This window comes from Phoca vitulina, unplaced genomic scaffold, assembly GCF_004348235.1.
Source record: "Phoca vitulina isolate PV1807 unplaced genomic scaffold, GSC_HSeal_1.0 scaffold44, whole genome shotgun sequence".
In the NCBI taxonomy this organism is placed as follows: domain Eukaryota; kingdom Metazoa; phylum Chordata; class Mammalia; order Carnivora; family Phocidae; genus Phoca; species Phoca vitulina.
Window position 1 is genome coordinate 1,939,845 of NW_022589747.1, and position 25,775 is coordinate 1,965,619.

A 25,775-nucleotide genomic window follows, 5' to 3' on the forward strand; every position below is an offset into this window, starting at 1 on the left:
CAGACGCTTCACTGACTGAGCCGCCCAGACGTCCCAAATCCCGACTATTTAAAAGGACAGGCTGACCGAGTGAGAAGCGGGTGGACAGCGTGTGACACGTGACTGTCGCCATCCTAGGGAGAATGACACAGGTCACAGCAGCACGCACCCACACTCAGTCCAGCCCAGAGGCAGAAGCCTGCTGGGCGGGGACCCTCCCGAACCCACTTGGGTTCGAGACGGAGTGGAGGACCAGGCTGGGCACAGTGGGGCACGCAGCAGGGCTGGGACTCGGGATCCCAGGGAGCTCTTCCGGTGCCACGGTAACAGCCTCCTTCCCTACTCCCTGGCACCCCAAAACACCACGGGAACTGCCCACCACAGGCTCACGGGGAGGTGGTGAACGTGGGCTGGAGTCCGCGCTCTCTGATGGGCAGGTCAGGGGTAAAGGGAGTTCTTAGGCGCCAACACAGCAACGGAACGGCCTGAGGACCCACCATCAACACTTTATCAGTGCCCTCGAGTCTTGCTATTGCAGGTCGTGAGGTTGTCACCGTCACCGTGAGCACCGGCCGCACAGCTTTCGTGTGCTTAGAGCACCAGACACACCCACGCACACGTGGTTCCATTTCCAAGTGAAACCACCGACAAAAAGCACAGAAATGCAAAACGACGTGTCCCTGCACACACCTCGGGAAGGACAGGTGTTCACACGGAGCAGGAGGGCTGAGGGGACGCCGCCCGGGGTCCGTCTCAGCTGCGGATGTGCTCGGCGGGTCCTGCGCGTGTCCACGGGTGACCCTGGACGCACAGGGACGGCGGGTTTGGGATGACAAACACATTCTAGCAAGGTCGCAGATGTGCACACACAAAATCAACAAATAAGGAGGCTGGACCGCAACTGAATCGATAGGAACCCGTCGATCATTCGTCTCGGGTTCACGCCAGAAACATCTGGAAAACCTGCCCATTCTAACGGCCCCAGACAGCACATCTGACACAGTAATGTTCCAGAAGGAATCACAACCACAGTCTCGTCCAGTCGTATTTTTAAGCGTGTGACCCTGTCTCTTTACGCGGAGGGACGCCTTACGCTCCTGGAGGGCGCTAAGCCTCAGGGCGCCTTCCTCCTCGCCTGAGGAAGGTCAAGGCCGTGGTAGGGACGGGCAGGCACCTTGTCTTCCAGCGCTCTGGCCCCGGGGAAGGCAGACATGAAGCAAGCACTTCTGTGCGGAAAACACTGTGTCAACCCTGTGTCATGTGCTGATGAACTCAGCAGGTTTTCAGCAAAACTTCATCATGCGGACTGGTCTTTCCAGATGTCAGCCGTCCACCCGGAACGCCACAAGGAAGACGCTCGGGCGAGCCTGATTAGCTCATGGAAAACCAGGGGAACGCCTGCGGGCCGGTCCTAGGGTAATTCGACACAGTTCCTGGCCAGCCCTGAAGCCCTGAGCTCTGTGCTCCCACTTCACCTGCATCCTGACCCTGCGCCGAGCTCCGGATGCCACCTGCTCTCCACCGCCCACCCCGCCCCTCCCTCGACCGTCACAACACGAGCCCCACACATCCCTTCGCTCCCTCTGCAAACACGTCAGCAGGGATCCTCAGAAGAGAAACCGGGTTTTAAAACTACAACAAAACACCACTACCATGAGCAGTGATTCCTTAATACCACCACATCGCTAGTCAACGTTCAAATTTCCCCGTCTTACAAGCTTTTTGGGTTTGTTTTTTGTTTTGTTTTTCTTTTTTACAGTCAGATTGTTGGAATCGAGTTCCAAATAAAGTCTGACGATGTTTATCTAACATCTCCTCGGTTCCTGACAATAGAGATCCTTCCTCCTCCTGCAGTGTTTTTGGAAATGACTGACATGCTTGTCGCCCAGCCAAACTCCCCCCACCCGCCCGGGGATGTCGCTGACCCCTCTGGAAGGCTTCCATGGGGCTCGGACCCCGTGCTTCCTGGAAGCCGTGGATGGGTCTGGGCTCAGGGTGGTTCTGGTCTGATTTCGGGCCTCCCGTGAGGCCCACACGCGCGGCCAACTTCCCTGGAGGAGGCACATGACCCTACCAGCTTCCTTCTGTGACCCAGGAGGTTACGGAGGGTCACGGCTGTTCGGGTACTTGCGGTCTGCAACTTGGCACATTTTAACTCTTTCATTTTCTCGACATTTGCGGGCCAGAATTCCTCCTTACACGGAACTTTTCCTCTCGGTCTATTTTTAACCCGGAGGTATAGGCTGTGCAAGAGAAGAGGATTAAAAGCTTGTTTCTCTTTATCTAACAATTTTTCAGAATGAATCGGTCCCCTAGCATCCCTTGCCGGCAACTAACAAAGTTTCCGGCTTGGGTTGGGTTTTTATGTTTTTATTTTTTATTTATTTTTTGTTAAGTAGGTGCTTTATTTAAAGTCTGTTGCAGAGGGGCGCCTTGGTGGCTCAGTTGGTTAAGCGTCTGCCTTCGGCTCGGGTCATGATCTCAGGGTCCTGGGATTGAGTCCCGCATCGGGCTCCCTGCTCAGCGGGGAGTCTGCTTCTCCTTCTCCCTATGGCCCTCCCCAAGACTCATCCTCCTTCTCTCAAATACATAAAACCTTAATAAATAAAGTCTGTTGCAGAGATCAGAAAGCGACATCTGAACCCAAAATCACAAAGCCGACAGCCCTTACAACAGGATTCAGGCCCGCGTCTGACTGGTCCTCAAGCATCTACCGTCCAAGACTCCGTTCAATCCCGAGGACGGGCCACTGCGCTTGCCACGTGGCTGGACACACAGGTGGAGGGCCAGCATGGGGACTATGCCCGGTCACAAGCCTGTCCCCAAACTGGAACGAGCGCCAGGCAGCCACGCGGGACTTTCCTTATTCTCTCTGTAAAGGGGGGCCTCCGGAGGGGACACGGTTTCCGCCAAGGACGAAACTTTCTCCCTTTTCTTTTACAGAATTGTTTACTTAAAAAAAAAAAAAAAGAATTTATTTATTTATTTGAGAGAGAAAGAGCGCGGGAGAGAGCATGAGTGGGGGTGAGGGGCAGAGGGAGAGGGAGAAGCAGGCTCCCCTCTGAGCAGGGAGCCCGGCGTGGGGCTTGATCCCAGCACCCCGGGATCATGACCTGAGCTGAAGGCAGAGGCTGAACCGACTGAGCCGCCCAGGCGCCCTACAGAATTGTCTCCTGATGCTCGAAGGGAAATAAACGTGGCAAACAAGGCTGCTTGCTGTAAGGACCCCCGGGGGAGGAAGATGATGTGACCACAGTGGAGAGGCCAGAACTGGCCTGGCTTCTGATGTTCAGGACGCAGACGCCCCGCCGCCCACACGCAGGATGCGCCTCGAACAAATGGGGGAGGCCTCCCAAAAGCTCAGAGGCACTTGGGGAGACCCGAGGAAAACTATGCCTGAGGCCCCTGGCTCTGAACAGAGACTCTCCGAGCGAGGCCAGGACGCCCCAGATACCCACCAGCCAAGCTGACACCCACATGTGCTGATAAGAAAACAGGAGTGGGGACCCCAGGCCACAGAGAACCCGGGGAGGAGTCAGATTCCAGAACCCTGGGTCCCCAAACCGGCAGCCAGGGTCTCTCTCCCGCATAGACTTACATTTTTTCAGGGGGCTGGGGGGCGTGGGGGGCCGGGGATGCCGTCGTGTGCTTTTTTTTTTTTTAATGATGACCCCTCTTGCAGGTAAAAATGCACTCAGGCAGGGGCGCCTGGGTGGCTCAGTCGGTTAAGCATCTGCCCTCGGCTCAGGTCATGATCCCAGGGTCCTGGGATCGAGCCCCGCATCGGGCTCCCTGCTCAGTGGGAAGCCTGCTTCTCCCTCTCCCACTCCCCCTGCTTGTGTTCCCTCTCTCGCTGTGTCTCTCTCTGCCAAATAAATAAATAAAATCTTAAAAAAAAAAAAAAATGCACTCAGGCAACAGAAACCCTATCAGAACAACATCTCTCCTGACGCAAACTCTGTCCTAAATCAGGGCATTAAAAAAATAAGGGCTCAGCTTCCCCTTCCACAGTTAACTGCGATGTCCCCCCAATTCCTACATACCCACCGGCTTCAAGGGTCCTCCCCACATTAACAACCTGTGATTGCTATAAAATCCACGCCACCAGAGCGGAAAAAAAATGGCACGCTACCAGAACTTTCTCTGTGGCAGATTCCAGTCTTTGGACCTGGGGACATTCATTCACTGGAAAACATCTGCCACGGCCCTTGCCTGGGAGATGCCTAGAGTGCGGTGAACGCTGGCTGGGGGCTCCTCCGTCAAGCCCGAGTGGCAGCCCCAAGCCCACCACACAGTCAGAGGCCCGGGTGGTGGGTGCTCAGCTCCCTGAGCCCGTGTGCACCACGCGGCTGGCCGTGGACATGCCAAGGAACAGACACGAGCCAGCCTTCACCGGGGTGACCGGCCTGCAGCCAGCGTGGCTGTTAATCATTAGCCAGGCTCCCCGCCGGAGGTAAGCTGACACCAGGCCAACGTGTCCCCTGCTGTGTGTCCCTCACCTGTGGCCTGGCCCACCAGCAACCTCTAGCTCGGCCCTGCTTCCAATCCAGGCTTACCGGGTGAGGCTCAGCACGGGAGGGGGGGGGTTTCTCTTAATTCGTGGAGGGCCGTCCCTCTGTCTCAAAGGGTCTGTGACCCGAGGCTCCTGTTTGCCCACCTGCAGCTCCCACGTGGGAGACGCGCACCTGACCGCCTTTCCCAGAAACGAGGGCAGTCTCTCCCTGCCAAGGTTGAAAAAGCTGAAGGCCCGCATGTTATTTTAGGTGCAGGAGGGAACGGTGAAATCAAAGCAAGCGTGGACCAAAGTCTGGCCTGTGGTTAGAACGGGGTGGGGCAGGGGCCCCGGATTTCCGGAGAAATCCACCTACGCACCAGGTTTTGGAGATGGCCCAGGGGAGGCTCTCCCCGCAGCGGCAGAGGCCTGGGGCAAAGGTCAACGCAAGAGGGTCCCCCCCAACCCGGTCAGCAGCGCAGGCTTTGAAGGCCTTCCCTGGAAAGCTCTGGGGGCCTTGGGTTCCCAGCCCTGCCCGATCCCCAAGCCCCCTCAGAACCAGAGCGCCTCCTTCAAACAATTTCCACAAACAGCCTCCCCCGTTCCTCTGCACGTCTGCTATGTCTGTCCGGCCCGTGGGTCTGTGTCAGGGCCCAGAGGCCACGGCCAGCCCCACCGAGCGCCACTGAGTGCGCTTACGCCCCAGGATGGCCCCATCACAGGTCTGTGGCCGGACCCAGTCCCAGAAGTGCCGGGGGAGGCGGTGGGGGGCTGAGGCATGCTAAGCAACATGAAAGAGGTAGAGAGAGGGACCCCATGCACTGCTCCCCTGGGAAGCCACGCAGACACGAAGGCCGTGGGGCCGCGTGCCCTCGGGAGGCTGCGGGAGGGTCCCCTCTCCAGCCGCTGTCTCCCGTCCCTAAGCCACATCCTCCGCTCTGCTCGCAAGGACATGAGTCCAGCCTGACCTCCCTCCCCGCATCTGCATTCCAAACTCAGCCACATCCCGGGTTTCTGGCAGATGGGAATCTGGGGGGCACACGGGGCATCACCCCCACCCCGCAGGTGTCCACTCCATGTCTGTGCCGCATCTCAGAAGCCCGTTGGGATCGGTGCGTGAAAGCGGCCCAGGGGCTGCCCCCATCCACACTTGCTTCGCTCCCTTCAAGACCAGGTCGTCAGAGGGGGTGAAATGCACCATTAAGAGAAAGGGAATCTGAGCGAAGTTTGGGATCCTGGCTTCCAATGCCGTCACCCGGGGCCCGTGCACCTTAATTCAGATCCCAACCTTCACAAAGGACCCTGAGGACCGAGGGAAGCAGAGCAGTGACCAGCTCCACCCCGGCGCGGGGAGCCCAGCCTGCATCCAGATCGGGGCCACAGGGAACCTCGGAAACACGGCTCCACTCGGGTGCATTCAGCGTTTCTTGAACACTCCCCACTCTGCCTCAAGTCGTAACACCGGGACCCTCCGCCTCCGTGCTTGCTGAGAAGACACAGAGCCAGGCACGGGCACTGACGCAGCACCAGGGAAAGGCAGCCTGAGGTTCTAAGGAGCAATGGCAAGTGCTCCAGCAGCCTCAGGGAGAGGATGAGGACACCAGAAGCGCCAGCCTCACACCCGCCCCCTGTCCATCTGTGCGGTCCTGGCCTGCCCTGGCCCAATTCCTGGTGTGCTCACCAGGCCTCAGTTTCCCTTGCGCCATCCATTCCACATGTCCCTTTAAAAGGGGATCCTCCGGGGGCTCCTCTGACGCCCCATTGCTGAACCAGAGTATGGCTCTTGGATCACTGAAGTTTCAAGGTGAAAGTCTGGCAATGCAGCATCATGTATGTTTTTATTTCTGGGTCTCGCTTGGCTTTTACCAAAACCATAGGTGTTAGGTTTGCGCAAGTGGAAGGCTCGACTACGATCTGGCAGGACTCCTGAGACTTTTCTCTGCTTCCTGAAGATCGGAGGGTTATAGAACAAGGATGTTTTCAAGTCTCTGCTGCCTGAAGCAAGGGAATGTCACTGGGACAAGGTGAAGCATCTCGTGTGAGATGCTCAGACCCGGGCGGGCCAGCCGTGGGTGCGGACACAGCACCCGGAGTTTGTGACTTCCAGAAACAGAAGCCATCACTCGGCTAAGACCCTGCTGTGCTGGGGCAGATCTGCATCTGTGTTCTGATAGGTCTCGCAGCGTGGGAACAGTCCGTGAGCAGGAATACTCCGCACCCAACCAAAGAGCTGCACTTACTGAGGACAAGCAATTCGCACAGAGGCCGCCGTGGACCGGAGCCGGCGGCAGAGGCCGGGCTACTCCAGGCGCCCCACTGAACCTTCGAGGCCAGGCCCCCCCACCCAATATTTGACAGGTGAAAAGCCTGAACTCTGTCTTCGCTACCTAATTCCGCAGTCAGGTAAAGGGAGTATCGTTAAAGGGGATTCGTTTCCATCCATCTCAAACCTCCAAGTGTCCCATTCAGTGGGCAGTCTTTCGGAAATAATCCAATGCCTTTGGGAGACCCCGTCACGGCCCCCGGTAAGGAATGTGCCCTCAACAATCACAGTGTCCTTGTATTAACCTCACCACTCATGATCACTTCCTCCAGCTTGGTGAGTTTAAGCAAACCAAGGCTGAACGAGGTCCCAACCACCCACGCGCACGCCCAGGTGCAGCTAACAGGGCCCAGTCTGGAAACTCTGGCCTCGGTCTGTGTAACCTGACACCTAATGTCACCTGCGTCAGAAACCACCCATTGTCTTCACCTTCATTAAACAAAGAGTACAGCCCGGAGGAGCTCCCTGAACAGGCGACTCGAATTTCAGAAGCGAGTCTAGGCCACGCCTCCTCCAGCGGGAGAAACCACAACAGCCACGCAGAGACAAGCCGGGGTGAGCGCCGGCAGCCGGGTGAGGGCTCCGCGCAGCCCGGAGCGCCCGCACACACGGCCACCGCCAGGTGGGGACACGGCCTCTTGCAAGGACAGAGGCCACTCTCAAAGAGTGAACTTCTCCGACGCAGGGCCGCCACGCTGGCTGCTCACGAGGCCGCTGTGTGCTGCCCGGGACCCCTGGCCATGCAGGGAGTCCACACCCGCCGGACTGAAGGGTGTCCCCCTGAAAGCCACACCTGCACCAGTGTGGGCCCGCTCCTGCGCTGGTATGAATGTGCCCTCCTGGATGGACAGACAGGCAAGGAAGGACAGGACGGAAGGCCCCAGTGACGCTCTGCTTGAAGCACCAGTCGGTGCCGGGACGCATGTCCAGCCCTCCGTGAGGCCGGCCGCAAGCAGGCCCGCAAGCCCCCTGCCGGCTGGGGCTCCCTCGCCGTGTCCCGGGGCGGGGACTCAGGAGGAACAGGTCCCCTGGGGGTCTGTCCCGGCACCTTCACCCTCGCAGAGCATATGGCGCGTTCTGGAACCGATCAAACCGGTTCTCCCCGACCAGATGGCAAGAGAACAATGGTCAAAACCAAACAAACCAGCACAGGCCGCGGGCACTGGGGGACCTCGACTGCCCCCTCGCATCCGCCCAGCGAAGAATAAGGCTCTTCCTCACCCAGTGCCGCGGCCAGCGCCCACACCATCCACGCGCTATTCCATCCGCTCCTCACGGCACCCGCGGGGGAGGTGGCAGCGTCCCCACGGACGGAGGAAGCAAGTGGGGCCCAGATGCAAGAGGGCTCCGTGCGAGGTCACGCGGGTCTCCAGGTATCGTCACCTGGATGGACCCCGACCTGACGCTGGCGCCGAGCTCGCAGTCACCAACGAGCTCTGCACCTGTGCATGCGAGCAAGCACGCGTGGTTGATACGCACGCACATGTGCATCTGCAGAAACACTGCAAACAGAGGCACAACTCGGCCTGGGAGGACCCGACCGCCGCTCCCATCACGAGTGATCCGCTACCCGGAAAAACCGCAGCACCTCCCTGTCGTGACCCAGCAGACCCTGCTCCACAGGGGCCGTCCCGGCGTGATGCCAACAGACAACAAAGCCACGGACATGCTTCTCGATCCTCAATGCCGCATCGACGGGCAGAGCCAGAAAAAGCCAGACAAGGCTGCCCTCCAGAGCGGCGCCAATCTGCCCCAGGAACAGACCCGGCAGCTCACAGTGGGAAGGACCCGAGGTGAGGCTCTTCCAGAACCTCTCGGAATGGCTCCCGGCCCTCGGGACACCTGCAGAGCTGGTGAATGCCCCGTCGGGGAGAGGCCCCGGAGCCGGACAGAGCAGACGGCAGCCAGGTCAGATGCGCAGAAGGGGATGCTCACGGCCCACAGCCGACAGCCTGAGGCGGATGGGAAGGAGGCCGCCTGCTCCCACACCTGAAGACTGATGAGTCACCACAAGCATGAGACAGCACGGAGTGGGAGGGCCACGGGCACAGGGAGGACACGGGGCCCAGGGATGCGTGGACTGGCCAAAGGGCACCTGCCATCCGAACCCTGCTGGTCACTTTCCCATTTATGAGCAAGGCCTCCTTGGGGAAGGTGTTCGTGAGACCCACCTCCACAGACGCCCTGCAACACGGGAGCCACGGGACCACGCTCCACACAGACGCCCTGCCACACGGGGGCCACGGGACCACGCTCCACACAGACGCCCTGCCACACGGGGGCCACGGGACCACGCTCCACACAGACGCCCTGCGACACGGGGGCCACGGGACCACGCTCCACACAGACGCCCTGTGACATGGGAGCCACGGCACTGTGACACACAGATGCCCTGTGACACGGGAGCCACGGGACCACGCTCCACACAGACGCCCTGTGACATGGGAGCCACGGGACCGCGACACACAGATGCCTTGCAACACGGGCACCTTGTGGCCCACGTTCTACCCCTAAGAAATGGACTGAGACATCTCCTGTCACAGAGAAGGAAACCCAGGCTGAGCACAGGGACCCCTGACGTTGGGGATCTGAAAGGCAGGCATGGCTCTGGTCACTAGGGAAAGCGTGCGAGGGCGAGTACCTGAGGCCCAGGGTCCATGCAGAGGCTCTGTGAGTGGTGGGGGTCCTGTCTGAGGCCTAGAGGGAGCCCGACAGCCCCAAAGAGGGTCCCACATCAAGACAGAGACAGTCCCGCATGACGAGCCAGGACCCCAGGGAACAGCGAGGACTCACCTGTCGCAGGTACGCCTGCACACAGCGGCGACTCACCACCTACAATGAGAAGACACAGGGTAAGCAGGTGGCTCCCCAGGAAAACTCCACCCAATGTCCACTCAGGCTCGACCCCAGAGCTGCACCTGTCTGACCCCGCTCACAGCCCCACAGTTCTAGCATCAGAGTCAGACAAGACCTGCAGGTAAGAGAATCCAGATTTTTCTTCACTTTTCTAGAGTCCAACTCCTTTCACAGGATTTCCTGCAAACCCTGGAGCCTCCCCCCAAGAGAAACGCCCTGTGCTCATGCACAGAATATCCTCTTCGATTTCAAACGACCAGTGGACTCCAAGGCTAGGAACTTGGGAGCTAGCAGGAGCCCCTCCCGGCCACGACCAGGAGGCAGGGGCCCTGCCTGGTGGTCTTCAGGCTGCCCCTACCACCACACCCAGCGCTCATATTCCTTACAAAGTGGACCGCCTTTTCTAGAACTCTTTCCACAAGTGGGACAGAAAGCAGATGAGTGGCCCCAGGGCTCGGCCTCCCCATCTGAGCAGGGGAGGTAGGAAGAGTGTGGGTGCTCAGAACAGGCCGGCATGGGGCAGGCTCTCACACTCCAGGACCACGGACTGTCCCTGGGCAGACAGGGCTATCAGCGGGTGAGGGGGTCACCCCGGCCTCGTGCGGTCCTGGGAGGCCAGGATCCTGGCACCTGCCAGCGAGATTCAGCTCTCCTCCCCTGGGGCCCCTCGTACCCCCCTCCTCAAGTAAAAACATGCACAGGAAGGGAGAAACCCCCAGGGATCTAACTGTCCTTGTGGGTGGCAGCATGACCTTGACTCTTGCCATGCAGACTATTTATAACTATTGCTTATCTTCCGAAGTTCTCAGAGAACATGACACACGGTCATTCATTCATCTGGGACATACATCGCTCCAGCAGGAGGCTGACTCATACACTCGCCTGGGGCGGGGCCCCGTCTCCTGGCACCGACCCTCTCCCCGCCTGCACCCCCTCCCCACACACAGCCCCTCACTGCCCAGCACCGCTGACCCAATGGCCGGCTTCCCTGCCCCGACCGACACCGCCTGGAAACAGGAACACCTGCTCACGACACGCACCTGTGTATCAAAGCCCGATGAGTGCAGGAGGGAACATGTGACCAAGAAACATAAAGCAAAAATTAAACAAAACAAAAAAAATGTCTCTGGAAATAGAGGAAGTTACAGACCGGTGCCTACAGGGTGGTGGCGGCCAGCCAGGCAGGCCCACGGAGCTCGGCGGTCCCCCGTGCACCACTCTACAGGACACCAGGCAAGGCCGTGCAAGGAATCAGGGCTCCCATCTTTGAAAAATCACTATCTGCATTCCACGCCACGGAACATTATTCAGCAATTAAAAAAAAAAAAGAAAAGATCCAGAGGAACCTCAAATGCATATCACCAACAAAGAAGCCAGTGAGAAAGGCTAATACCAACTCTGTGACGTTCTGGGGAAGACAGAACTGTGGGGACCGTAACGAGATCGGTGGTGGCCCACGGTGGGGGCTGGGGGGGAGTAAGCAGAGCACAGAAAGTGTTCAGTGAATACGGGCTGTGTGATGCTCTAACGGTGGACGCGTGTGACCCATCTGTCCAAACCCACAGAACGGGCAGGGCCAGGAGCAAAGCTTAATACAAACCGTGGCTTCAGTTAGTAAAACGCATCCATATTCGCTCATCCAGGTTAACAAGCGCACCCTGTTATTGCAACACGGTAACAGGGAACATCTGGAGGGAAATGAGAGTACCATCCACTTCTCAGTAAGTCTAAAACTGTCCTTAAAAATAAAGTCTATTCATTAGGTTTCAGTTCGCTGCCCGGAAGCGTGTGTTTGTCGGCTGAGCAAAAAGAAAAGTCCTATGCAGTCTCGAAACCCATGAGTCTTACAAAGCGCAGCCCAAAAGCCTTCCGTCCAGAAGGCAGGTGGGTCCTGTGCTTCCCACGTGCCTCCCAGGCCAGAGGGGGGTGGTGACACTGCCCACCTGTCCCCAGGGTGTCCTCCAGAGAATGAGAGCAGGCTCTGAGCCGGGGCTCCCAAATCCCATGCCCGCCCCCTACCCCCCACTCACCCCCCGCAGCCCCATCCTCGGCTGAACTCTGAGGAGCTTGGCCGTTCTTCACGGTGGCCACCTGGACAAGCCATCAGGGAGGAGACGTTCCTCAATGCAAACAGCATAAGCCACCGTCTTTGCTGGAGAGCGAGAGGGGCCCCAGCTCAGCAGAACAAAGGACAAGCAACAAGGCTCAAGGCTTGCACTCCAGCCAGAGGGGAGCCTCAGATCCAGAGAACCAATTACAACCCTGCTGTCTGTGATCACCAGCACCGTTACAAAATGCAAACAGAAAACGGGGAGGGCTACAATGATTTTGCAAATGAAATTGCACCAGAAGCGCCAAGTCAGAGAAGAGGGTGCGGCCCAGGGGAGAGCCACCTGTCGGCAGAGAGAAAATGAATATTTACATCAAGAATGGCGAACACCTAGTTTCGCAAAGCCCATCCTCGAGTGGACACAGTGCGCACGTGTCCCTTGGATGTGGCTCACGCCAAATCCCAGGACGGGAACTCCAGGAGAACACACTGGCTTGGCTTGCTCTATTTTCCTCCCTTGGAATAAGACAGAGGACGGCAGTGGACCCCAGTCTGGCAGGGCTGTGGTGGGAGGGTGCAGGGCGCACGCGTGGTCCCCTGTGGACCACCCTGCCTGGCACCCGGGATGTAAGCAGCCATGCAGAGCCCCCCCCCTTGCATGTCCTAGACACTCGGGGGTTCCTTCCAGCTCTTCAGCCAGACCAAAGAGGCACAGTTCCCGGCTCCCAGGCTCCCCGCCAGCCAAGCACCTGCTCCTCCCCACCCGCAGCCCGCCCACCTCGCCTCGGGACGGAGACACCAGGTAAGCAAGCCATGGGCAGCTGCTCGGGGTTCAGGTCGGGTCAGTAACGGCAGAGCCCACTCACCTGCTTTCTGTCCCCATCTTATTGCGACCTCAGATCACACACCCCGCGGGCCATCTGCTCTGCTCACTTCACCAAAGGAAATACCGTGGTGCTGGATGGTTTCCAGGTGGGCCTGGCCTTCCTCGTCATGCAGGGGCTGACGCTTCTGGATATTCAGGATCTGCAGGAGCCAGTCCTGTCTCACTGATGGAGCTAAAAACCCGGCAGGACCTGTAACGCGCTTCAGGACCGAGGGAGGGTCCCGACGGGGCGCTGTTTGCAGGGACCGTCCAACAGCAGGCGCCCACAGATCCCTGAGTGCACGGCCAGCGCGTTAGAGGGAGGACGTGCCTGCACCCTGGGGGTCTGGGTAGTGCCTTCCTCAGAGCTCCTTCCTGCTCTGGGGGGGCCTGATCACGGTCGCAGGAGAAAGGGGCCCAGCGGCCACCACCACGGGGATGCCCACGGCTCACGCAAGGGGCATCTTCACGTCCCACGTGCTGTGTCGGCAGGTCCTGCTCGCTGGCCCTCACTGCCAGCCAGAAAGCCAGTGACTGTCCCTTCGGTGCGTGAAGTGATGAGTCCCACAGAGGCCGCGCAGCGTGGGCAGATCCCACCGGGTCCAAACTCCACGTTCCTCCCCTGAAAGGAACGGCTCCACTCTCTCACTGCAAGTCCCGGGCAGGTGGGCGAGGGGCAAAGCCCGCGGGGGACGGGGGAGGGCGGCAGGACGAGCGCCACCGGTGACGGAGACAGCCCCGGAGAGATGGCGTGAGGTCCGCTCCGGGGCCGTTTTATGGCTGCGTTAGGGGCCAAGTCACATAACCAAGGACGACCATAAACAAACAGGACTGCGCCCCGGCCACGCCTCACTCCACTGCACCTGCAGCACGAGGTTCGAAAACTCCCCCTGAGCCAGCAGGTGGGCAGGCGACCGGGACAGAGGGGGCCTCGCTCCCGGGGGTGACTGTGCCCCGGGAACGGGAGTGCGGGTATGAGCGTGACTGCGTGTGTGAATGCAGCGTGCACGTGTGTCCGTGCGCACACTCACGCACACACCCAGGCGCAGCCCTGCAGCTGCCCCTCCCCAAGGGCACTGGGGCGCTCTGGCCGACACCCCCGAGGGCTGACCCAGGCGAGGAGGCGAGGCTCCTTCTCCGGGGGGGGAGCGAGACCGCCTCACAGGGCCTGACCAGGCCCTCTGTTTACCTCTGGAGATTAAGGTCCTGGGACAGAAATTACAGTTCATCCCTCCCCGTGCCCTACAGAGATCGTTTCCCTCCCCATTAGCTCAACAAAACAATGAGCTCAGCGTTTGTTGTTGCCAATTCTTACTAAAGTTTACTTCGAACAAAGCCACATAAAACAGCACAGCACTACTCTCTCCAGAAACGCGCGTGTATGATGAAGCCCCACACAGCCCGTGTGCGCAGGGGCAAGGTAAAGCCGAGCCGACCTTTCCGGAATCGTGGACAAGCCCAGCTGTGCTGGGCCACGTGAGCGAGCGCCACAGAAGCCCACGGAAGCCGGTGCCCTCAAGCATGTGGCACGTTCCCACCCCACCAGCCGCCCCAGGGCAAGCCGGCCGCGTTGCCCCCTGGTTTCCCAGGTAATCCTGCCCACAGGTAAATTCTCCCCGGGCTGGCATGGCGCCAGCACGAGCAAATACTCACGCCCGGATTCTGGAAGGGTCCACCCGCTCAAAAGCACCAAGGTATGAAGACACATTACATCAGTGCACCCACGTGCCCACAATAAACCCATCCACCATCCTAGGTGCGGGAAGTGAGACAACAGGGAGAGAAAAACAGGTGGGCGCCCGACTCACCTTGACGGCTCAAGAGGCACTTTCCTGAGGGGAAGCCCAAGGAAAAGGTGCAACCTCATGCCCAACTTGCACCATTAAATAAAATCACTTTATTTTTAAAAACCACTATGATGTTAATTCCAACAGAGACACAGCACAATGTGGCATGGGGTTGAGCTTTGCTTTATCTCTGCAAAGGCGAGTCTTTACGAGACACTGAGCACGAAGACCCCTGCCTCCTCTCACGCCCCGTGCCCGGCTGGAGAGACAGACGTCCGAGCGACGTGTCCCCTGGCCCCAGGGCAGCACAGAATCTCGGGGAACCCCGCGTCTCTGCACGGAGCGGCAGTCCCGAGGGAGGAGGGCAAGGCTTTCTCTCAAGGGGCAGCATCTTTCATATTCTCTTCATCTTTTATTATTTTACAGCTTTGACTTCTGGGGCTGTGTGTTACTGATCGATAAACACAAGATGTTTTTATTTGCCCGTTACGTAAGATGGAGAAGAGATAAAAGTTTAATTGTGTTTGTAAGAATCGTAACAGTGGATCAGAAACAGGGAGCAAAGATAGGAGGGAAACTGCTCTCCCCGGCGCTGACATCCAGACAGGAGCTCAGACACCCCTGTGTCGGTCACTCGGGACAAGAGGACAGTGCCACAGACCCCGAACCTCGAACAGACATCCCTTCCCTCCCAGCCCTGGAGGCTGGAGTCCGATCCACGCGTGGCATGAGATCCACGCGTGGCACGAGATCCACGCGTGGCAGGGCCGGTGCCCGAGGCTCCCCCCACCCCAGGACGTGTCCACGGCTCATCCCTCCGTGTGCGTCTGTGTCCTGTTCCCCTCTTCTCCTGAGGACGGCAGTCCTGGGGGGTCACTCCAGCCACATCACTATACCTCCATCACCTCCCTCGAGGCCCCAGCTCCACAAACAGCCACATTCTGAGGTTCTGGGGCTCAGGGCTTCCACGCGTGGATCTGGGGGCGGGGGCCCATGCAGCCCGCGGCACCCACCCTCAGAGGTCTGACCGGGCCAGTGGAGAACCCAGGTCAACACGGGACGTTCCCACAAGTCCGGCGGGAGCCAGGTCCTCTAGGCCCGGAGGGCTGCCACGTGGGCAGGTGACTCGGCTCCTCGGTCAAGTCTGCCTGGCAATGCTCCTTGGGGGGGGGGGGGGGCGCCAGCAAGGGGGGGGGGAGGCCCGGGGGCAGATCTCCACACTGCTGTCTAAACAAGGACAGCATCGATGCAGAGAGATGGTTCTACAAAATGCCGACGTCCCAGACTCCATTAATTTACTTGCTTCTTCAAGCTCTCCCGAAGGTAGGACAGCCCAAGTCACCCGTGTAACCCCAGGAGAAAACATGCCCCCCACCAGTCCAGCTAAGCCCTCCCTCTAGGGCCTGCCTGCCCCATATGGGGGCAGAGGGTCGGGAACTCACCGGGATCCTTTCAGCACATTTCTCCCTAAAGTTAGCAAGGAGCTACTGAAGGTCATGTCTTCTCTTTTAAAGAAAGAAGAAAGGTAAGCCCCAGATTTTGCGGCCCTCAGTCCCAGCTCCACGAGCTCTGCGATTCTAGTAACTTCTAGAGCTAAGGACACAGGTGCACACCTGCCCCAGACGGGCCTTATTCATACATGGACGCTGATGGTGAGTGTTCGAGGTGGCTTCCTGACCCAATCGAGGCATGAGGTCCCGGCAAACACCTGTCAACGCTCACACGGCATAGAAAAGAATTAAATTGAGAAAACCCGGCTCTGCATTCGTCTGGTTACCAATATTTGTCCAGGACCAGAAATCTGTGAATCTACTGCTGGAACAACGTTCCAACCGTGCTTCTCCAGGTGGCGGGGAAGGGCCACCGGGGCCCACAGTGGGATGCTTGCTCAGTGGACAGCTCGCACTCCTGTGCCTCGGTCTGTCTGAGCAGATCAGGCCGAGTGGGGGGCCTGGCACCTTCTTGAGGGTCTCACGTTCCAGGGGAGGAAGCCGGGGGCCTAGAGGTGAAGCGTCATGTGCAGGACCCCTGGAAATTAGACGAGACCAGAATCGAGCCCCACAGGACCCCTGGGGCCGGCACCTACCAGATTCCTGTGCCCTATCTTTGTGAAAAGAGAGAAAGAAAATGGCATCCGATAGCTTAGTAAGATGCTGGTGGCTTGCCAAAGAACCAGAACAGAAGAAAACCTCATAAATACAACAGAATTGCAGAAAGATAAAAAATATATATGTGTAAAATTTAAGAAGCCCTTTAAAAACTGCTTTTGCTTTGCTGGTCGTTTAAAACAGCAGAGACTGAGACGTAAGTGCACCGAATTCCCGGACCCCTTTCCACGAGAAAAATCCAGGTCTCAAACTCAAGCCACTCCTCACCAGCGTCGCCGTGGTCGGCCCGCAGGCCCACCACGAGTGACCAGAAGGTGACAATAATTAAAGCACCCATACTGGTGAATAGTTTACGTTTTAATTAATTAGAAGGAAAGGAGGCCTGTACCCTCTTTGCAAAGCGCCCCCCGGGAGGAGCGAGGCTGCTTCTGTCTTCAAGGCGGGGGCACCCGCGGCCCTTTGGCGGGTGACTCGGTGGCGCCCCCACCAACGGGAAGACCAGAGGGCAGGCTGGCCCCCAGGAGATGCGTCCCTCGCTGTGCCCCAACGGGGCAGGCGGGGCATGTCCCCTTCCAAAGCCCAAGACGGCAAGGATAGCGCTGGCGTCAGAGCGAGAAGAAACGGAGACAATGACGCCCGGTCCTCCCCCGCCCCCTGTCCCCCCGTGTCCTCTCCTAGGGACCCGACCAGCTCAGGCGGCCCCTCCTCTGTAAGCTCAGTCTTCCTCAACCATGCAGGGGACATAATAACCCCTCCTTCCTCTACCCCAACCAAGCCCTTCCTCTCCTTCTCCTCCAGAAAGTCCCTCCCCCACGGAGCCCCGCCCCTGCCGAGCCCCCCAACACTTTCCATGAACAAGGGTGTGGTGGGAGGTCTTTGCAGACAGGGAGATGGGGGAAGAATGCCCCCCGCCCCAGGCTTGGACGCCCACCCCAGACCCGGGAAATAGCAGCCACCATGCGCAGGGTGCACGGGGCCAGGACAGACACTGTGAGCTGGGCCGAAACATCCCTACCAAGTGCAGGCTTTTGTTTCTCTTGAAGAGAGGAGCTCAGGACTGGCACGCCCCGCCCGTGACATTTCTAACACCTTCCTTCTTGCTACAGAAAGGAAGAAAAGGCACACACTGCAGCCCTTTAAGGAAGGAAATGGTACGTTCCACGGGGGTGCTGAACGGGACTTCCCCAAAACACTCCGTCCAGTGTCTAAGAATAACACAACGAACAGTTCGGTTTCGCCAACTGTCCTGTGACCCAGGGAAGGGAACATGACAAATTCTGACAGCTTGCAACTTATCACCAAATCTGAAAAAACAAAAAAAATTTAGCTTTGGCGTTGGGTGGCATGGAGGCCGCCTGCCCACTCTGAGCGTCCACAGAAGCATGTGACAGAAACGCTCATGGGTTCGACCCGTCGGAAGCTAATCCTCCATTCATGGTTACAAAATCCCGCTGCACCCAGGATCCCGGGGGGAAGCCCGAGACCGGCCTGCAACCCCGGCCCCGTCTGCCGAGGTCTGCCTGAGAATGCAGGGGTAACTGTCCACCACCCCCCGCGTGGCCCCCCGCTCTCCCTGGGCAGCACAGAGCTTTCCAACGGGCCCCTGACGGCCCGGTCAACACCCACCACATGCTTTTTAAACATCCAGAAAAAGCCTCTAAGAAGACAGAAAGTAACATAAAGACTCTGGAATCAGCATTCTGATTCCATAACCAGTGCTAGCCTCTTAGGCATCCCGTCCTCCCTGCCCCCCGACGAAGCCGCAGCCCGGGGTCCCCTCCTGCAAAGATGGTCAGCGGGCCGAGCTGTGTCGAGGCAGAGGGGACGCCTGTGGGGTTTGGAGATGCAGGAGCCAGCCGTGCGGACCGTTGTCCAGATGCAACAAGAGGGCATCGTGTGCCATTCCCAGCCTGCGGGAAAACAGGAGGTCAGCACTGCCCGAATCCCTGCTCAAAAGGAAGGGCTTTCCAAGACGAAAAGCAAAACACAGAGTGAAACGGAAGCTGTCTTTTACAAAAACGTGGAGATGGAGACTCCAATGCTCAGTTACGGGTCATCGTCCTGCCCCTGAAAGTGGGCAGATGGACGTTTCACTCCAAAAACCGGTCCTCCAGAGTCACCGCCACGAGAAAGCCGGCACCAGGATTGGAAATGCTCCAGTCTGGGTGCAACGTGAGCGATTTCACGCGGGAGGCGTTGACATGCCACTTGGGGCCCCGCAAAATGCTTGGACTCACACCATGGTCACCCAAGGGGGGAGCACGCAGGCACAGTCCTGATCCCCGCACTGGACCTCCGTCCTCAAGGGCCTGACCCTGGTGGCCAGGCTGTCCAGGGACACACGTGCTCTGACAGCATGGGGACAGCATCCAGGGGTGGCCACCGGGCAGAGGGCAGGTGCAGGTGTGGGGGGGACACCCTGAGGACCAGGCTGCAGGGCCCCCCAAGGCCACCAGCACGTCCTCCCCGACGGGGGAAGAAGGGGCAGGGAAGTCACCAGCAGGGGTCTGATGCACCTGCAGCCTGAGGGCAGGAGCGAGGGGTCCGGGAGAAGAGCGTTCTGTGAAGCAGCAGGATCGCCAGGTGCAGGCAGGCTGGGGAGGGCACGGGGCGCCACGCAGCTGGGAGGACCCCGCCGAGCCGGAGAGAGGGGTCGGCCGCACAATGCGGGCAGAGAGGACAGATTCTGAACAGTCCAGAAAGTGCACAGTGGCCAGTGAAAGACAGTAGTGTGTCCGGACAAGGAAGTCGGGAACAGGGCATTCACTCACAGGGAATGTGAATGAAGAATGAAGAGTTAGCGTCTTCCAGAAGGAAGCCAGGGCCGCTGTCGACATAGGCAAGCGGCGAGGCGCCCGAGGAGAGTCCAGAGCTGTCTGCGCAGGGGACGCAGCTTCTACGACGGAGGTGACGAGCAGTCGACCCGGAGCAAACGGGAGCCAAACGCAGCAGTGTTGGGGTGTGCGAGCTGAGCCACGGCTTGGAAGGAGCCACGGGGGTCCTCCCAGCAGGCAGATCAGCAGGTCGTAAAGCTCCACCTACACACTGCTGAGCGGAGCCCGCGCAGAGGCAGGGGGATCACGCTGCCACGCCACGGGGACGGTGCCACCCCCGAGAGAGGACAGGTGAAGAATTCCACGTGCGCCCATGCACACGGCCAGTCATGCCCATGGCCGCCGGGGTGGGACAGAGGTGGAGGGGCCCACCCTGCGAGGTGGGCGGTCACACAGGAACCCAGGACCAGGTAGGTGGTGGCGTCCAAAGGGCCTGCTCTGCCCTAGGTCCGGGCACTGCGGGACCACACCCAAGGGGACCACCAAAGTCCTCCCTGGGGATGCGCCAGGGCGGCGGCCAGCACGTACCAATGCAGGATGCTGGGGTGGCCAGCCAAGTGGGAGGCTGGGAGCCACCTGGGAGGAGCCACAGAGCCGGCCGGGCAGTGGGGGGTGGGGCACGGAGCCGGCCAGAGTCAAGGCCACACGGACAGGCAGGAACCCGTGGCTCTGGTCTCAGGAAACGCTGAGCCCACTCCTCTGCCACCGGCCGTGTGGAAGCACCTTCAGGTTGGACCCACGCTGCCTGAGGGGCACAAACGAAGCCAGTGACATGGGACTTGTCTGCCTGGCAGGGAAGATCCCATTCTCAGGAAGAGGACGTGGAGAGTACGCCATCCTTTCGTGCCGTTGAAACACTTAGGGAGTAAGACGCACTCTGATCTGTGCCGCCGGCTGGTCGACGCTGCGTGAGACAGCTGGGTTAGCAGGATAACGACCCTGACTGCAGGTAGAAGTCTCCAGGGAAGTGTGCTGACCCGAGGATGCAGGATGCAAGTCACCCGAGGAGGGGATGCTCCCTCCAGAAGCCCCGGGCCCGGGCTCACTCCAGCTGCTGAGCCGGGTTCTCGGAGCCCCTCACAGAAGACGTCTGTGTTCTGACTTTGTAGAGAAAGAAACGAAGGCCCGAGCTCCTGTGGCGACCACGGGGCCGTCGAGCTCAGATCCCGGTGTCCTTGCCCTACGTTCTCACGGGCTGCTTCCGACAGCTACGCCTGGAAAGTTCCACTGTCTCCGGTTCTCCCAGAAGGAGGGCAGGCATGAGCAAAGGCATCCCCAGTGCAGAGTTTCAGGGAGCGGTGATTCCCGTCACTAACACTCGAGAGAAGAAAATTATTCACCAAGCGCTCCTTCTTGGTTTTGTCCACATTCGAGCCTGGCCCCGGGGCAGCCCGGCCTCAGCATCCCATCCCCTGTGCCTCATCGGGCACCTGCACGCTCGTGCATCTGCTACCCTCATCACGAGAGGGACGTCTGTGCAAAACGGAGGGGTCTCCTATTCGCAGGTGCCCTCGCTCTGCCATCGGAGCAGGGCTGCACGAAGTCGGGGGGCACCACCCCCGGGGTGCCGGGCGGCAGGTGCCTCGGCGAGCCGGCTTGCTTGAACTGATCCGCAGGCTCCCAGCTCATGTTGCAGGCAAAACCAGTGACCGAGGCAGAAGCAGGAAGCTCACCACAGGCTCACGCCCGCGATGCTCGGATTCATCACAAACCAAGTCGTCCCCCAAGGCCTGGAGGCCTGCCACCAGCGAAGTCCCGGAGACGCGCTCCCAGCTCTGCCGGCATTTCCAAGGGAATTCTGAGGAGCCTGAGCGATGCCAAGAAGCTGCGGCTCACTCGGGGGAGGAAGGACCCTGGGAGGGGCTGGTGGGTCCAGGGCCCTCGGGCATCCTTCCCGGTGCAGACACAGACACAGAGTGGGGTGGGCCGTGGGCTCCAGCCTGGGAAAGGGGCAGAAGGGCACAAGCTGGGGGGTTTGGAGGCTTCAGAGCAGTGGTGGCAGGCGCACATTCCGGTCCCGGCTCCACGGTGGACACACGAAGCACACACAGACCTGGACTCTGAAACCTGATGCCCCTGGCCGCTGGGACGCAGGGGCCCTGTAACAGTCCCCGTTTGCTGGACCGATGCGGGGAGGGGCCGACGGACCACACGTGGGACACCGCGGAGAAGAGAGCTGTCTGGAGATCCGGGGGAACCAGCAGACGTAAGCTCCTGGCTAAAACTCCTCTTACGCCAGTGGGCGTCGGCTGTCACCAGGACCCGCGTCTGTCGTGGGTCTGAGGATGCCGCAGGCTCTGGGCCTCGTGGCAGAGGGGCCACCTCGAAGACACAGTCTCCGGCGGGTCACTGCGGCTCCTGCACCAAACACAGCCAGAACTCGGGGGTCACCGGCGCGCGAGGCCAGCAGACGTGGCGGCAGGAGGGGCTGACGCTGCCCGGGGCCCAGACGTGGGAGAGGTTCTGGGGGGCCCCGCCTGGCCGCACCTCAACCTTCAGAGAGAGGAACAGCGTGCCCATCACAGCTCGGCTTCTGTCGGGAGGTTTGAAGGTTCCCAGCTTGGCCACCACATGACAGTCACACGGGGACAGAGCATACAGAGGCCCCTGCAGCCGCCCGGGACCCCCTCCTCTCCCGAAGGGGGCTCCCGCCTCACCGAGGGAGGCAGCCCTGGGGTCCCGTGCTTTGTCTACAGCGAGTCACCCATCAAGGCACACCCAGAAGAGAAGAGGTGAGCTGGGCATCCACGTCGTGCAAGGGACAAAGGGGCCTGAGGACAGAGCCCTGACTTCAGAGACAGAGGACAGGAGCTCAGGGTGAGCCCGGCGTGGGGACCCTCCACAAGATGACGGCTCCGTACCACCGCAGGTGCGTTCCGGCTTCACCAACTCACTGCTCAGTCCCTACGTGGGGGCCTTACGTTTGCAAAAAACAAAACACCCTATCTGGCGATCGGCATGACATGTGCTCTTGGACACGTCAACCCCTGACCGACGGCTCCTCTAAGAACAGGTGTGCGGTCTGCGCCGACGTGGAAGGACCGTGCCTGGGGCGTGGAGCGGCGGGTGCAGATTCCCACTTCTGCAGAGCTCCCGCCCGCTCGCCAAAGCCCACCGGGACCCCGCCTCTGCCATATTTGGGGGGCCCCACCAGGGACCCCATCGCCCGCCTCCCTGCCACGGCTTTCTCCTACTTCCCGTGGCTCGTGCCCGTGAGTCAGCCGGCAGCCAGGAAAAGCCAGCTCACGCCACCCAGGCAGCTCACGAGGCTCCAGTGAACCAGCAAGGCCTCCCAGAGAGCAAAATATTTGCAATCCCAAACTCCCCAGCCATTATACCTAAATAATTTGCCTTCCTTAAAACCTAAATCATCAAGATTACCATAATTAACAGCTAAGAGAAAGCTGTCTTCACGTCAGACTGAGGACGGATCACTCACCCATTTCCCACATAAAGAACCCAGAGACCCGGGGGGCTTGCTGCAGCAGACGAGAAGCCCCCACGGGGATCATGGCCCAGCTCTCTGCTTCTCTGTGCCCTCTGAGCCCAAGGCCTCACCTGAGGGGCCACACTGCCCGTCGACTAGGAAGACCATGACCTCAGTCCATCGGGGCGGTGAGCGAGGCCCCAGCTCATGACTCGGCTTCCCTGCCCTCATGGGCCCCAGCCCCCAGGCCCTGGCTCGGCGCTGTCTCTGCGGGATGTCTCTGTCCTTGGCGACGCCAGTACAGCGGGGTTCACCGCACACTAACACGCTCCGGGGAGGGTGCCACACAGCCCCGGCCTCTGTTACTCCTTCCGAGTCCCCACCAGGCCTGTGGACGTACCAGAGGGAACCTGCAGCGCCCGCCTTCCCCAAGTCAGTAAGCAGCCGGACCAGGTCGGACGTTAGGCCAAAGCATCACGGTTGTGTGTCAGGAAAGCCAGCGAGCCCCGGGCACGGAGGGAGACTGCGTGTTACACACGCACGTGCTCAGCAAGGACCCATGCGGTCTGCGAGAACCGCGTCTCAGCTCCTGGCAGACGGAGCTGTCCCCCGCTTATCTCCAGCGGTGGCTGGGAACGTACGGCCCTTCTGCACCCCACAGTCATGGTGTTATGGTTCTGGAATAAGAAGGGGCTTTGTTATTGCTGGTGGCATTCTCTCCTGCCACTCGAAGCTGGGTTATCGAGAAAAATGAATACGGATCCATTTCCCCCAGCCCCGATCTACTGAAAACTCTTATCTACCTCTCAGCAAAATGCCAATTACTGTGGCCAGAACTGCCATCATCGGTGATAGCTAAGACTTCTGGAATATTCTTGGAGCCAAAGAATTCAATCCTCTAAGGAGCCGGCTCTGGGCCCCCCTTTAACACACAGTGCCAACAGCAAGGGAGCTCAGTTCTCCGCTGCCAGCCAGGAGTGGCCAGGCCGGCCATACACATCTCAACCCTCCTGGCGTGGGCGTGGGGGGACCCTCCTGGAAATCCAGAAAATTCTGTGCTCCAACACAACCACTCAGAAGCACACTGCACGCATGAGAGAGGAGCATATTTGCAGGCGAAGCAGAACGAGGATAAGCCAAGGCTGGAAACGAGCCCCTTCCCCGCCCCCGAGTGTGTCCGAGCAAGGAACACCTGGCCTCAGCCAGAAAGGGGGCTCCTCCAGAGTGAGACCAGAAAGGAGGCAGACGTGCCCCGAAGCCCCACCACGGCGCCTGCTCCTAAAGCAGCTCAAACGCACATCCCGTGACATCTCGGAGAGGCAGGGGACCCAGGGCTTCGGAGGGGATGGCGGGAGGGTTGCTGGCCGCGGGGCTGGGTGACCGTGCAGCACGGGGCTCTGTACTGCACTCTGCGCTTCCCCTGCGTTCCGAATCCCCCATCGTGGGAAGTTTAAAAAGAAAAGGCATGTAATCTCTTTCTTGAAAAAAACACCTATGGCCGGACTAGCCCGTAGTTCTTGCCGACTGTGTGCGTGCATGTGAGTGTAGGGGTGTTTGTGCGTGTGCGTGTGTGAAGTGTGCGTGTAAGTGGTGTGAACTGTGTGTGTGCATGCATACGTGTGTGTGTGTACGTGCCTGTGCGTGTGCTCACGCATGGGGGTAAACTGTGTGTGCGTGCGTGCGTGTGTGGTGGGGAGGGTGGAGGGGTTCAGGATCCCCGGTCCCCACACACAGGACCCACCGTGAGGAGCCAGCTCGCAGCGCACGAAGCATGCCCCCAGCACACACTTCTGCTCAGAGCCCAGAGCCCAGAGCCGGTCGGAAATTCTCAGCGATAGCTGACCCAGGAAGTGCACGGCAGCAACCAAATCCCAAGACTCTCTAAAACCCCATCTCCCACGGGGGCGGCCTGCAGGGTATGTGAGGGGCTCCCTCTGAGGCAGGGCCGGCCAGTCAGAGGGTCGAGGCATGCGCTACGGGAAAATGCGGGAGGTACGGACACTGTGACGGGGGCAAACTACCAGGCCTCCGTCCCGCGGTTCCCCCAACTGCCCACCTGCCAGGTCCAGGCCTCCTCACCGCCTCACTGATCAAAGTCCTAACCCCCACCAAGCACCCCAGGCATCCAGCGCTTCTGGGGCCCTCGGCAATGTAGCCCCTCCAAGGAACTCAAAAACCAGGACGACCTTCCCAATTCAGGGCCCCGACTCCGTGACAGCCTGACAACCCCACCAATCTAAGAACAACTACCCTAATACGAAGCCCCCCAAATCCTCAAGCCATGTGCCCTAAACGCTATGCCTACACCACCCCGACCTGACGATATAATCATGAGAGAGGAGGGGGCATCTGCGGGGGGGCCTGGGGGAGGGCCAGTCACCGCATTCTTATCTGAAACCAGATTCGTGAGCGTCACGTTCTACAGTTAAGAGCACAGAGTGCACAGCTCTTCGGCTTACTCCCGAGATGAAACGTATACATCCCATCGAGGCATCTAGCAGCCTGTTTCTCGTGTGTTCCACGCCCATGGCCAGAGGCCAAGACGGCAGAAGCCACGGCCCAGGCCACGGCGGGGCACGGCCCCCAGGGAAGCAGCGACTTACCTGAGGTTCACATGGCTTGTGGCAGCAGCAGCTGCAGGCTGGAAGAGAGAGAAAGAAGGGGTGTGCGTTGAGCAGGCTCGGCAGCAACACGTCTCACACCTGCAAACCCCGCCCACCCTCGAAGATCAGCCGTGTGCGGGGTACGGGTGCGCCTGGTGCGCGAGGCCCCGGCCAGCACCCCGCGGTTGGCAGCGGCCGGGAAGGCGCCGAGCCACAACCATGCGCTCTCCGGGATCCCTGGAGGAGGAGAGCCGCACGGACTCTGCGCTGGGCCAAGCTTCCACGTCGGTCTGGGAATCACAGCTTCTCCCCCCAAGAGGGACGGGAAACCCGAAAGTGCCCCCCTTCCCCCCCAGCATCAGGACTGGTGCCTTTCTTTCTTTCTTTTTTTTTTTTTTTAATTTATTTATTTGAGAGAGAGAGCATGAAGGGGGGGAGGGTCAGAGGGAGA

The 25,775-nt window shown here is 59.7% G+C and overlaps 1 protein-coding gene across 7 annotated transcripts in view; it reads right to left on the reverse strand.

Moving 5' to 3' along the window:
- Positions 1-25,775, reverse strand: part of TNS3 (tensin 3) — a 213,764-nt gene that overhangs the window by 134,274 nt on the left and 53,715 nt on the right. For 4 of the 7 annotated variants that reach the window (XM_032430620.1, XM_032430623.1, XM_032430617.1 and 1 more), the window contains exons 3-4: positions 25,325-25,362; positions 9,588-9,626 (exon numbers count right to left, since the gene is read on the reverse strand). In XM_032430620.1, the coding sequence (XP_032286511.1) occupies positions 9,588-9,626; positions 25,325-25,362 (77 nt within the window). Of the gene's footprint in view, positions 1-9,435; positions 9,552-9,587; positions 9,627-25,324; positions 25,363-25,775 lie in introns of those variants that run through there. The other 3 variants (XM_032430625.1, XM_032430618.1, XM_032430622.1) reach the window with 3 other exon arrangements.